This window comes from Hesperophylax consimilis, chromosome 16 (genome assembly GCF_061612785.1).
Source record: "Hesperophylax consimilis isolate HC1 chromosome 16, BYU_Hcon_1.0, whole genome shotgun sequence".
Lineage (NCBI taxonomy): Eukaryota > Metazoa > Arthropoda > Insecta > Trichoptera > Limnephilidae > Hesperophylax > Hesperophylax consimilis.
The window spans coordinates 2,350,702-2,364,742 of record NC_142851.1 but is presented as its reverse complement, the minus strand read 5'-3'; the positions used below and the strand labels follow the sequence as shown (position 1 = coordinate 2,364,742).

Below are 14,041 nucleotides of genomic sequence, written 5' to 3'. Positions count from 1 at the left end.
CTTAATTTACTTAAACAGTTAAATTAATGTTTACTTTTATTCAATGAATAAGTCATCGTTAATTTATATTTCAATTATATATTTCTGTATTTGTCAACTTAAAAACTAAAGTTTATCTTAGTATTTAATAAATTTGTAATCAAGTAACATAAATATATTATTAATAAGATAGCATTAATTCACTAGGGTACATAATAATGTATATATTTTCTGAGGCTGATTTTAATACCCGTAAGAAGAAACACTTTCTTTTACAAAATATTTTCAATATTTTATATAATTTTTCCTAATTCAAGGAACGGGGCTATGCTCAGATAGATATTCACTAGAGGACTTGCAAAATATACTGTCTTCATAAATATCTAATTCAATTTAAAGTTTACTTGAATTAGTTCTTAATCTGGGCAAAATACATACGTGGTAATTGCTGAGACTGGTGCAATGGTATACAGTTTACAGATGTTTTTCAGTAGCTGACTAGAGCTGGTTAGTCAGTTTTCTGAAAAATACAGATAACTGATTTTACTCGCAGGTTAATTCAGAAAATCAACATAGTTACAAAACCACTCGGTGAAAAAATATTATTATATTACTTCCGTGCACTTTTCAAATATGATAGCAAGAATTAACTTGTGAACTTGGGTAAAATAGCCAAATTATATATTTTTTTAAACCTTAAAAGGCTCACTAGTGTACCAAATACAAAAATAAAAAAGTACATTTAAACTTTCGACCCTGGCGTACTTATAAAGTTCCTTGTGTAATCGTGTGGCTGGAAACGGGTACACAAGTCACGGAATAAGTCCCCGGGATTTCGTACTACTTGTATATCTGTTTTCGTTATCTTTTCAAACGAACCTTTGCATTTTTACATGTCCAATTTACATTGTTGTCAAAAATATATGTTAACATTTTATGTAAACAGCATTGCTTACATTTTATTCACGAATATTGTTTTCAATATAACACTCACGTTAATTTAATTTGCATAGTGAAGAATATTATATTTCATTCAAGCCAATTCGGTTACTTATTCAATATTTTATAATATAGAAATATATATTATTTGTTGGTAAGCTGAAATAACATCTACAAATGTAGCTTACGTTGGCTTGGATTTGAATTTAATTTATTTGAGTAGAAAACATAAAATAACAAATCTGTGAGGATCTTGGCTGTAAATGCAATAAATAGTATTTAAAATAAATATTTTTAAAACAGAAATATTTTATATTAATTTTAAAGTTTATTTCTGGGCGTTGACTGATCCGTCACTATTTTCCAGCAGCATTTAGTAGTGATCAACTTGTGTATTTTGATGTAATTCCTGTTTTAAATATGCGTTTTCTTTTTGGAATATGTTCGCCCCTGATTTTTATGAAATGAGGCCTTGAATGTTTTTTTTGTTTTCAAATTACGTCCAAATTAGTTAATCAGTTCGCATCTATTATACTAATGGTACAGTTTCCATATATCATAACACAGTACGTTGTAACGATTTAAATTCTGTAAAAGTAAATATTTGAGATTTACGACTTTAGCATCGAAAATCACTGTTATCTGGTTAATCTTTAAACCAAACAATTATATAAAAAGCTGTTGGAGGTTTTTTTTCTACATAGAATTTGACACTATGAATTTTTGCCATTAATATAATACGGTGATATATTCTCCGCTGTATTAAAAATACCAAAACATTATGATTAATCTACTCGGAAAATGTATTTTATCAAACAGGTTTTATGCTGACGAACCGCCACTGAATAATTATTAAAGTTAACATTATCTAGGATCCATTTTCACTACAGCACAGTCACGTGGTATGATGACTAGGCGTGGGCGCGCGACGGATTTTGAAGTGCATATCAAGTCAGTGCCATCGAGCAACGACAGTTTGCAAATGGCGGTAAATATTGTTGATACTTGTTGTTGCTGCTGATTTACCGCAATAAACAGAGTGAATAATATGCAGTGAAGTTTACTTAGCGACAACACTGACCTTGGAATCTGGAATGCCGAAGTAATTTTTGTGCAGTGCTTTATTGTTTTATTTGAGAATATCTTCCTCGTTCTTCGCCCCCCTAGTTACACACCACGTGTCTGTAGTGAACACGGAATCCTCACGACTAATGGTACAATGTTTCCAGCATTTGCTGAGAAAATGTCAATCAACATTTGACAAACCGTTTTACGCACCAGCTTCGATACCAGTCGATAGGAAACTACCTGACTTTTTGAAAGTGGAAATCTCCACAATATTTACTGCTCTAAAAATATTAATTTAGCTTACTCAAAGGCAATGACAATTAGGAGAAGCCTATAAATAACCATTTGATTACATTATGTATCTTTAAAATTAATGACGTGCGTATAGTTAGAACCACTCAGGGAGAACGATGATAAACTCGATATGTGTTAAAAAGTTTTCATTTGGAAAATTGGTCATTATCTGTCGTAAAATCATTGGTAAAAAATCATTTAATATTTCATTTATTTGCTGCACCTCCAATAAAAATAACTGTCGGTTGAGACATGAATTCAAGAAAAGAATTACTTTCAATACTGTTTTAGTTGAGCGATGGTACTCTTGAACGTAATCAAGGGAAATCATTTGGAAATACAAATAATATGCTCACCGAAGCTTCTTTTTTCAAAGAATTTGGAATAAAGAAGTCACTAGAATAGAATATTCAGAATCTTACAGTAGTCAAACAATCGAACTTTGGAGAAACTTTCTCTGGTTAAATGCAAAACGAGGTGTACGGTATCTACATACAATATATTGGAATAGTTGCGGTTAGGGTCGGAGGGAGTTTTAGTCCAGTAATGTCAGTTGAGTAGAAATTAGGTTTGTAGCGTGCTTAAATAAGTCAGGCTTCTCATCTGGCTCTTAGGACACTTTGTCGCTTGGTCGTTAAGTCTCGATTTCGTCAGATTTTCGGGTTGTTGGCGTTGGGTCGTTAGGTTAGTTTACTGTAAAGTGTGGGATAGCCCTTTGGACTTTGCCAACACAAGTAGTGTCTTGATTGTTTAACTTGGCAATTAGCCATTGGAATCGTTATGACTGATTTATATATTGACTTCCATAGCTTCCTGCACTGTCCACTGCACTAGCGGTAGAGAGTTGAGTGGGGAAGTCCTTCTACCCTGATCTCTCACTCTCCGATGGCTGACCATGTAGGCCAGAATGAATTACTTGTTCCAAGGGAACTGAAGACTCTTCCGTGCGGGGAGGAACTCATCTGGTTCACTCAACTGGAAGGTGCAAAAAAAGATCTTTAGTTAGGTTAGGTCGTTACTATGTTATCACATTGCTAGTACTCAAGAGATTCCTTGTCATCAAATGACTATTTTTTTTCAGATTGGCAGGTCATTGGGGCGTTAGGTCGTGAGGTAGCTTTCAGATTGTCAAGATGTCTGGTTACGAGGTCACTGTACATTATCTCCGTTCAGCTATATTGTGAGGTCTTTCTGGTAATACAGTTGCTTTGTACAGACTGGTATCCTTGACACAACATCAAGACATCACGCCTTTAGCTTGTCCGATAGTAGAGTCATGAATAAGTCAGGTCGGTAGAGTCGGGAGTGTGTTATTGTCTGGTAGGTGAGGCGTGTCTGAGCGGGAGTGCGGTTGAGCCTAGACGGCGGCGCGCTCCTCATGTGCCTTCTTGACGATGGCCAGCTTGGAGTGCGGGTCGAGCGCGCGCAGCCCGGCGTAGGGCGGGTCCCGGGTGCCGTGCAGCACCAGCGACCACTCTCGGAGCCAACCGCGCTGCGGAGTCTTTGAATTGAAGCTAGCCTATAACATACACCACATTTCAATAAGTATTAATTATTTATCTCAATATATAATTTATCTTGCTAGAAACATGGAAACTACAGACTACAAGAGACCGGTCTGTGGCTGAATTGACAAATGCGTCAGGTTTCCACCCATTCATCGTGGGCCACTGACCGGTCATTAAGAGAATGATGATGTTAATTTACCTCCAGTAGCCACGTGCCTTGAGGGTATTCGCCCCAAGTGTGAGTGGTCATGAAGGGCCACTTGGTGAAACCGTCCCTGCTGTCATCGTCGTTGGCGCGTCTGCTCAGGATCATCGACCTGTAACCGTCAATCAAACAATCAAACAAACAACCGAACAATCAACAAGCACGCAACCAAAAAATCAAACAAAAAACTGAACAATCAACAAGCATGCAATCAAACAATCAAAAAATCAAACAAACAACTGAACAATCAACAAGTACGCAATCAAACGATCAGTTACTCCACCAAACAACCTAAAAATCAACGTTCACGCAATCGAACAATCTATTAATCAATCAAGCAACCGAACAATCAGGCAATCAATTAATTTTAACCATTGAAGAAGAAGACAATACTGATAAATCTAAATGAAACATAAAATAAAAACGGTAAAAAGTAACGGTCGCAATTTGGAATCGAACTTAGGATCTGTCTTACCTGGACAGTGCCTCAATCCACTCAGCCACCTACATTAATAATTTAATACGTCATTTTTGTCGATTTCATATATCAAATCCAGAATTAACAATATTATCTTCAACTAATTTTTCCCAATATTTTTGGCTGCTATCTTTATTGAATGATTACAAAGCGGATTGAGAATTAAGATTAAACAATAACTATAAATATCACCATCTTGAATAAACCACTAGTGATTTTTAAGGGTGACAAGAACTGCGATACACTGTCATTTCCCTTTGCCACCGTTCTTGGTGAAGTTAATTGTCTCATTAATTCATTTTTCTTGTGAGCGATATTTTTTTATACCGATCTCCAAAATCTTTATTCTATCGTATTTTTCATACTGACAGTTGCCATTAGAGAAGAAATTATTTTTTTGGGACGATAAACCCGGGCACCCCTGCTAAATCACCAAACGTAGCAAACCACTTAGCGTGACCCATGTCAGTCTGGCAGCCAGCCAGAGAGGTGTTGGTTATCCAATAAATGGTTACCGGGGCGGTGGTACCCAAACCCGCCTCCCAAATTGTTGAATTGAATTCCTTCTAATTTTCTAAGTTCGTAAAGCCCGATTTTAGAAGTTCTAAATTTTTTGAATATAAGTCGTATGTAAAAAAATATGACAAATGAGAGAACTTCAATTTTACCAACTTATTTAATGTCGTAAAAGTTATAAACCTGGCCACAGAAAGTAACGGCAAAACTTTACCCCCGACACACAACTTTACAAGCATAAAAAGCTTATTATGTTTTGCAGACCTTTGTGCGTGTCAGAACTTTTTCTAACTTCTCAGTGCTAAGTTTGAAAAACAAAATTATGTTACTGACTGAAAGCATTATTATGTAGGTTTACTATTTTGTTACGTAGGTACTAGAATACCTGATAATCACTAGCACAATATTTCGTAGACCACGCAGTTTTAAAACGTTAATATTCAGACAAGTTCGTTTTGCAAAACTGATTTTATTACTTAATTTTTACCATTATCGTTGGCCATCGTCATTGATATTCTAAAAACTATCCAAACATCATTCCCTTAAGATAAAATCTGTCGTGGATCATTAAAAAGCAAACAATAATTTGGAATACCACACGAGAATTTTGATAACGATGTTTATCTGTTTTAGTAGACAAGCTTATCTAGAGAGCGAATAGGCTTGTTAAATGAATAATATTTTGTTATGTCAAGTGTTAAAAATCATCGACGATTTGCGCTCGTGCTAGCGCTAGCAAGTGTCGACTAATTACCAATATAGTTGCTAAAAACCTTTTATCGGGTCAATGTTAATAATGTTAAGGCGTTCCTGCTAGTTACCCAGGCACAGAAAGATGCGCTCAAATGACTGACCTGGTTCCCATAGGGCTAGTGAGGAACAGTTCCAGGTCTCCCCGCCTGGTGGCGTTGGCAGTGACCACGGCTTGCACGTGCTCCAGGTAGTTGACTGCGGTGTCGGAGCCCATGCAGGCCTCGGTCTTAATCTTCAGCAGAAGAGAGCGGCCGGAGGGAATTTCGCTGGAAGGAGTTTAAAAAATCAGTTTAGAATCTGCGTCTAGTTAACACCTTGTTGGCTTTGGATAAAGAGTAAAGATAATCATGAAGACTATTTAAAAAAATTATCTAGCTACAAAGTACTTATAACACATCATCACAACAAGTTAACGGATGATGATGACATGGAAAGGAAGGGACGAGCACTAATTGTAAAATCAAACATGCATGTCAAGGTTTCGTTTCTGCAGTTCACAGATGTAAAGGATACTCTAATCAGCCTTCCATACTGAACTATAAACATGCAAGTTCTGGGCCAATGATACAAAGAGAAGCATTGAAAGGCTTTGGGTGCAATATAATAATGCATACTAATGTGGATGGAAGAGTTCGAGGATTTGCAGCCTTTAATGTGAACAAGCGATACAGGAATGAGGAAAAGGATCCTATAAAATCCTGTTAGATTTCAAGTCCGAGCATTGATGCAAATTGGAGAAAAATATTGGCCACAACAATCTTCAATTCTATGGATCAATAGCGACAAACAAAAGCAAAATCGACTATTTTTCCTTTTTTCTCCTTCATATTGTAAATGTATTATTTTTCTTACTATTATTACTGTTGTATATACATGTATTATGTATTTATATCTCCATGGTATGTGTGGATTGCACAAACCTCCCCACATTCCGGAATAAAAAAATTATTATTAATATATTTCACCTCAGTGTGAACTCGAAAATCTAATTGAGCATGAGACCATTGTAATATTTTGTAGGTACCAAAGACTGCCACAGGTTGGACAAGTTCAAAGAATGTCAGATAATATGATATAGCAAAATTATGACTGTGTGGGTGCCCCAGTGGATTAACATTAACTCCATACAGGTGGCCCGGGTAAAAATTATTTGGGGGTGACGTGTGGAGGGTCTTTTTGAGAAAATGAAGGAGAAATTATATGTAATAAAAAGATGTGAGGAGTGGGAAGGAATCCGTGTTCAGTGTGTCCGGGAGTGACGGACGTTTTATCCATCCATCCATCAGCTGGAGAGATTAAAGGGTCTCGCTCAACCGGTCTCTCCCGATCCGGCCCATAGCCCATGTGGTGAGGAAATGCATCTGCCGCCAAGACCATGACAAACCTCACCCCATGAACCAGAGCATCCTGCTAAGTCACATATCGCTCAAGAAAGAGATAACCATTCAGAATGTAAAAAAAATAATACTATTTTTGATTCTTTTGGCTATATGTGAGATGATCTGAATAGTCAGTTTCTCAAAATTAAAAACCACTTACTGCGATCCTATGAGAGATCCGGCCTCGCAGTGATATCTCGCGGGAACGGTCTTCCACGGCTTGGCCAGCGACACCATGGCTCCTGCGTCAAGCACCCCGAACCCGAACAAGTGGTTGAACTCCAGGCCGACTCCGTTCATCGTCCAGTGGAAACGGCCCTGTAATGGACATGCATGTTTAGATTTCGAATAAAACAAAACCATTAGTAGCAGATGGCGTTAGTGTGGTCGGAGGTCATTTGTATGATATGACAGCTATCTTTAAAAGATATTGTTTTAAGGGTTTAAAGGATTTTTTTAAAATGCTTGGTTGGAGAATCAAGGTGTTTTGAAAGTGGTGAACGTGTACACGTAGTAGTACGAGTTTGTACTTATTTATAATCATATCGCTTTTAAAATATAGTTTTGCTCGAATTAGACTGTGCGATTTCAGAGTTATCACAGTCTGATTTTATGTTTATTGCAAATAAGATCATTTTTGTACCGGTATCAGTATGGTACTTACTTTAGCGTCAAACAACGAGTTTCTCTTGGAAGTAAGGACCGTCAAATGTTGAATATCCCTCCAAGTCAGTTGCGTACTGAAAAATTAATTTTGTCATTTTTAATTTGGATTGGTTAGTGGGTAAGTGTAGTGTATAGTTTACAAAAGTAAAAGAAAAAAAATCAAAACAAAGTAAATGAATTAACTAAAATTGCGCTGCATTTTTAAATTCTTCAATGTTTAGTTTCTGGTTTCACAAGCCTGGATTTATTTCTGCGCCGTCGTTATTTCTTTAGTTCCCCATTGTTATTGTTCAAATAGTTTCTCTTTCAAATTTTGTTCTTTATGTTTTCAAGAGTTCTCAGCATTTTATTTGAGCTTTCCCACAGGGAAAACTCAACTTACAATGAATAGATGAACTGAATAATTCTTAAGCTTTATTGTGAACACGTTGTAAACACTTTTTTATTTGAGATGCTTACATGAAGATTGCTTGTAGCTTATTTATTTATTTATTTATATATATATATACGCCTAAAAAGGCTTTTACATAGAAGTGATACATGATGCAGTGCAATAAGAGATATTTATGTTGTTTTGACGCTTTTATGTAAATATTTAGGTTGTGTTTCTAAATAATAATGATAAAAAATGACATTTGCGATTTGAGAAAGGCACTAGTCCCAAAAATACATAATTATTAAGCAATCTCAATATCACAGTAAAACTTTAATATGTAAAGGGCAATTATTACTATTATTTTTTTTTGTTATTTATTTCTACACAACAGACAAGAGCAGTGGCGGCTCTTCTTAGAAGGTCATTTGGGCAATGACCTCCCAAAAATATGATTTAACAAACTACCCGATTTTTAATTTAATTTTTATTCGTGCAGATTCGTACGTTTTTTCGATTCGTTCCAGTGCCATCTAGCGTCCAAATGAGAAGCTATTGCATGTCCTAGCATGGGTCACTTTAACTTTTGTCCCAAACCAATCTCCTTTCTTTGTCTTTGCCATAGAGACAAAGGAGGTAAACACTATCTTGTCTGATGTATGCTTAGTATTATACAAAATTTATTTTTTAGGTATTTTTGGATATGACCGCGGTGAGATAGAGATATCTACGACCTAAGATTATTAAGGTATTAGAGGGAGATGTGAAAAAATGTCAGTCGTAACTTTTTGTTTGATAAACGATAGCCACCTTGAACATGAATATAAGTTGGCGAAATTGTGATTGTTGATTTAATTTGCATGAAATAATTTGAAATGTAAAATTCTGTGGATATCGTATTGAAAGAAATCGCAAACAATTCATTGAATCATGACAGACGTCTTCAAATAAAGTGACAATTAGTTTATGCTTCAAGACAGAAAAATAAGGAAGTTAAACACGATATTTTAAAACGAAAAATTATAATTTGTGTCAGTGGTTTTGCCGGTGCAATAAAATGAACGTATAGGTACTTTTGATTTTATTGTTTACTTTTTAAATCTAGTTATAAAAAATGGACTGAGGTTCGAATTAGTGATTTAAAAACTTTTAGGAGAAAAAAATCTTTCAAAAGAAAATAGAAACATTAATTAGTTGTATATATGTAAATAATTAGAGAAGTAATCTTAAATGAAAGAATATTGTTCTACCGGCTTCAGAACATGTGAGTATCAATAAATTAATTACATACAATGCCGTTTTTATAATTTTCAACACGCATTAGCAATATGTATTAACATTTTTTTTTTTTTTTCAATTGACAGAAGGTTAAAATCAATAAATTGCAAAGAAATAACGAAGAATAAATACCAACCGTCCTGTAAAGGTGTACGTAAACATAAAATAATAAGTGGGTAGGTACCTATGTAAAACATCAGCAAAGAATAAGAGACAATAAAGTAAAGTTAAGCGAAGTCACAACAAGAGATTCCAATAAACTAAGCCAAAGGACAAGACATTACACTAATTTTGTCTGAAATACTGGAATAAACGGAGCGGCGATAAAGCAGAACATAATAAAATACATACTAGATTAGGTTAGTAGTTTTGTTCAATGTTCTGATTTGTCACTGCGCTATTTTGAAATGGAACCGTTGGCTACAGGTTGTAAGAGAGAACTCACTTGGCCTCCAGGGCGAGGGCAAACACGCCCGCAGCCTCGGGGGCCGCCGCGCTGGTGCCGGAGTGCGTGGTGGTGCACTTGCCGTACAGGTCTGTGGTGGCCACGCCGGTAGCCGGGTCCTTGGCGCCGTTGCTGAAGGTGGAGGCCAACGTGCTGGAGCACGACTCGTCATAGTGGGCGTTCTGGCCGTCGTTGATGGCGCTGAAATTAAATATTGGCCATTTTAATTAGGCCTGTACAGATAAATACAACATATTGATATCGATTTATGAAATCCACATTTTTATTTTTTATTTTTTTATTAGTGTCTATTTAATAAGGTTTGATGAGAGTTACATTATATAAAAATCTATAATATTTCATTCATATAGTTTCTTCTTAGTCCTCCTCACTAGGTAGTCCTGTGCTGAGGCGGACTGGTAGATTTCTTTGATTTTCTGTTATTTTGTTTCTATGATTTTTTTAATACATTTTCTAGTATGTCTGCATTAATTTCTTTCACCGATGTTTTGATTTTTTACTTAAGCTTATTTATCTTTTCTATCTTTTTCAAACTTGGAGGAAGGATGTTGTAAAGTTTGGTTGCCAGATATATGTGGTTTCTTTGGCCAAAACTTGTCTTGAATTTCGGAACATCTCGTATATCCCTTTTTGAGGCTCTTGTATCATGTATCCGAGTTTCATTAGGAGATTTTCTGTTTTTAAAATGATGTATTAAAATATTCTTGGCATATATTTGTTTTAAATTTAGAATGTCAAAAAACTTAAAAATATCTTTTGAGGGGGTTCTGATGGGTAATTTTAGTATGGTTTTTATAATGCTCTTCTGAGCAATATCTAAGTGGTTTATTATTTGCTGTAGCAGATCCCCATACTAGAATTCCGTACTCAAGACGGGAATGAACTAAAGCATAAAATTCTTTTTTGATGTCTTTCCTAGGTAGTGTGTTTCTTAGGTTTTTGAAGAAATATACAAGTCTCGTTAGCTTTTTATTGATTCTATTTATGTGTATGTCCCATCTAAGGTTTTCGTCTATTTCCACTCCTAGATACTTAATACTTTTTGCCTTTGTTATAATAGGGCAAGAGCAATGTGACTTATTTTTTTGACACTCGTGCAATTTTAGAGTGTATTCTTTACCCGGTTGACCTCTTGAGTTTATTGAAAAGGCTAGATAATTAGTTTTAATTATATTGAGCGTAAGAGAGTTCATCCGAAGCCAATTTTGAAGTGCAGTTAGTCCATGTTCAGCCTCTTTATAAGTGTCCATCCAGTCCTTTTCGTGGAATAACATAACAGTATCATCGGCAAAACTAATTATGTTTCCATTGATGGGAAGTTTGGTAATTTCATTTATGTAGATGAGAAATAAGATTGGTCCCAAGACACTTCCTTGAGGGACGCCGTAGTTTATTGGAAGAGGATTGCTTTTTTGTTGGCCTATTTGTACTTGTTGTGTTCGTTCTGTCAAGTACGTCATCAGTAAATTTAGTGGAGTGCCAGATATGCCAATTTTTTAAAGTTTTGTGAGAAGAATTTTATGATCTATTGTGTCAAAGGCTTTTTTTAGGTCTATAAAAACAGCCAGACATTTTTTTCCATCGTCTAAATTTTTTATGGCTATTCTTGTAAAATGTTCAATGGCGTCCACGGTACTCAAACTTTCCCGAAATCCATATTGTGTCGGGGAAATTTTTTTATTAATTTCCAGAAAGTGGACGATTTGGCTTTTCAAAATTTTTTCCAGGATTTTTGAGAAAGTGCTTAGGATTCTTATAGGGCGATAATTATTTATGTAATTTTTGCTTCCATTTTTATAAATTGGTAAAACTGTAGCATTTTTTAGACAAGAAGGAAATATCCCCTTTGATATAGAGAGATTTATAAGGTATGTCAGGGGGAGGATCAACTCCTCTTGGAGATGTTTTATAGTTTTGATTGAGATAGGATCATTTCCTGAAGAAGTGTTGTTATCTAGTGAAGCAATCACTTTTCTTAGTTCGTTGCTAGTTATTTGGTTTAGATTTAGTGTGCTATCTTGGATTGAGACTTCATTATTTTCTATTTCCTTTTCATTAGTAATTGGTTTTGTGATTTTATTTGCCAATTTCGAGCCTATGTTAGTGAAAAAAGTATTAATATATTCCAGAATTTTGTCAGGATGCTCTGCAAAAGAAGTTGGAATCATGTCAATGTTTAATTCTCCAATCATTTTCTTGTTGGAGGAGGGTTCAGAAATAGTGATTTCTTTTATAATCTTCCATATTTTTCTGGAGTCATTGTTACATTTTTCTATTTTCCTTTTATAGTAGTTTTCTTTGGCGTTGCGAATAACATTGTTACTTATATTTCTGTATCTTTTATAGAATCTTAATTTAAATATATCGTAAGGGTCTTTTTTAACTTTTAAATGTATTTCATCTCTTTTCCTTATACAGTTGATGATGTTTTGTGTAATCCAAGGTTTGATGTGCTTATTTTTATGGGTTATCTTTTTTTCTATTAATGTGGTATTCGATAGTATTGTATGTTGTATAATTTCGTTAAAATAGCTCCAAGCAGAATTTGTATCATCTGTTTCATAAAGGTTTGTCCACTCAGTATTTTGTATTTTTTTTTTACTACCTTCCAATTGGTTTCTGATGTTTGCAGTACAATTTTATGATTTTGGATTTTTCCTGTTTTATTTTTGTTAATGGAGAGAATTGTTGAGTAATGGTCTGTAATAGTGGATGTATATATAATGGCTTAAGTTTGTTTATTGGTCGTACTGAAGATATGATCGATGCAAGTTTTGCATTCATTTGATATTCGAGTTGGTTCATTTATGAGGCTTTTGAATCCAAGTAAGCAAGCGTCTGCATATAGTCAAATTTTTTTGGATGTCCATTTTGAAGAATATCAATGTTGATATCACCAATAACAAAAACGTTTTTAATGTTTTTGAGTTGATTTAGTTCTTGAGATAGAGAATGAAGGAAAGGTTCTATGTTTTGGTTGAGGGCGATTGATAAATTGCTAGTATGGCTGTATCGTTCCCAATTGATAATTTTAGGCAGTTTGCATTATTTATACTGATCTCTTTAACATTAACTTCTATATCTTCATTAATGTATACAACTACACCATCACTTTTTCCCTTATTCATTAACGTTGAGTGAGGGATGTAATTGTCAATTTGTAAAGCAGAGTATTTATCGGTTATCTAGCATTCGGTAGGTATAATTATGTCCCATTTTAATTTTAAACTTTTTATTAGTACTTGTAGTTCATTGAAGTTTTTATTAATGCCCCTTATGTTTTTATGTAAAATGTTAAAATTATGTTTAAGTGATTTTATGTTCTCTGGTTTAGATATAGTTATTTGTTCATCCATTTTTGTAAATTATTATTATTATATCTTTAACATGCTCCACTTTCTTGAATATGTAGTAACAAATATTTTTATATTCTTATAATAAATTACTAACAAATATTTTTATATTCTTACTCTAAATAGTTTTCCTCTTCTTATTCCTGATTCCGCTACCTCGACGGGTGCAGTTTTGATGTCATTGATGGTGTTGAGGGGTGCAGTTTTGATGTCATTGATGGTGTCGACGGGTGCAGTTTTTATGTCGTTGGCGGGGTCGACGGTTGCAGTTTTGATGTCACTGATGGTGTTGACGGGTGCAGTTTTGATGTCGTTGGCGGGGTCGAAGGTTGCAGTTTTGATGTCACTGATGGTGTTGACGGTGCAGTTTTGATGTCGTTGGCGGGGTCGAAGGTTGCAGTTTTGATGTCACTGGTGGTGTTGACGGGTGCAGTTTTGATGTCGTTGGCGGGGTCGAAGGTTGCAGTTTTGATGTCATTGATCGTGTTGAGGGGTGCAGTTTTGATGTCATTGATGGTGTCGACGGGTGCAGTTTTTATGTCGTTGGCGGGGTCGACGGTTGCAGTTTTAATGTCATTGATGGTGTCGACGGGTGCAGTTTTTATGTCGTTGGCGGGGTCGACGGTTGCAGTTTTGATGTCACTGATGGTGTTGACGGGTGCAGTTTTGATGTCGTTGGCGGGGTCGAAGGTTGCAGTTTTGATGTCACTGATGGTGTTGACGGGTACAGTTTTGATGTCGTTGGCGGGGTCGATGGGCGTAGTTTTGATGTCGTTGACGGGGTCG

General features: G+C 35.4%; 1 protein-coding gene across 1 annotated transcript in view; it reads right to left on the bottom strand.

Moving 5' to 3' along the window:
* amon (prohormone processing protease amontillado) overlaps window positions 1-14,041 on the bottom strand; it is a 263,013-nt gene continuing 248,972 nt past the window's right edge. Inside the window, exons 9-14 of the mRNA XM_089640806.1 lie at window positions 9,882-10,082; window positions 7,784-7,859; window positions 7,280-7,437; window positions 5,842-6,006; window positions 3,988-4,105; window positions 1-3,799 (exon numbers count right to left, since the gene is read on the bottom strand). Of these exons, the coding sequence (XP_089496932.1) occupies window positions 3,638-3,799; window positions 3,988-4,105; window positions 5,842-6,006; window positions 7,280-7,437; window positions 7,784-7,859; window positions 9,882-10,082 (880 nt within the window). The 3' untranslated portion in view covers window positions 1-3,637. The remainder of the gene's footprint in view (window positions 3,800-3,987; window positions 4,106-5,841; window positions 6,007-7,279; window positions 7,438-7,783; window positions 7,860-9,881; window positions 10,083-14,041) is intronic.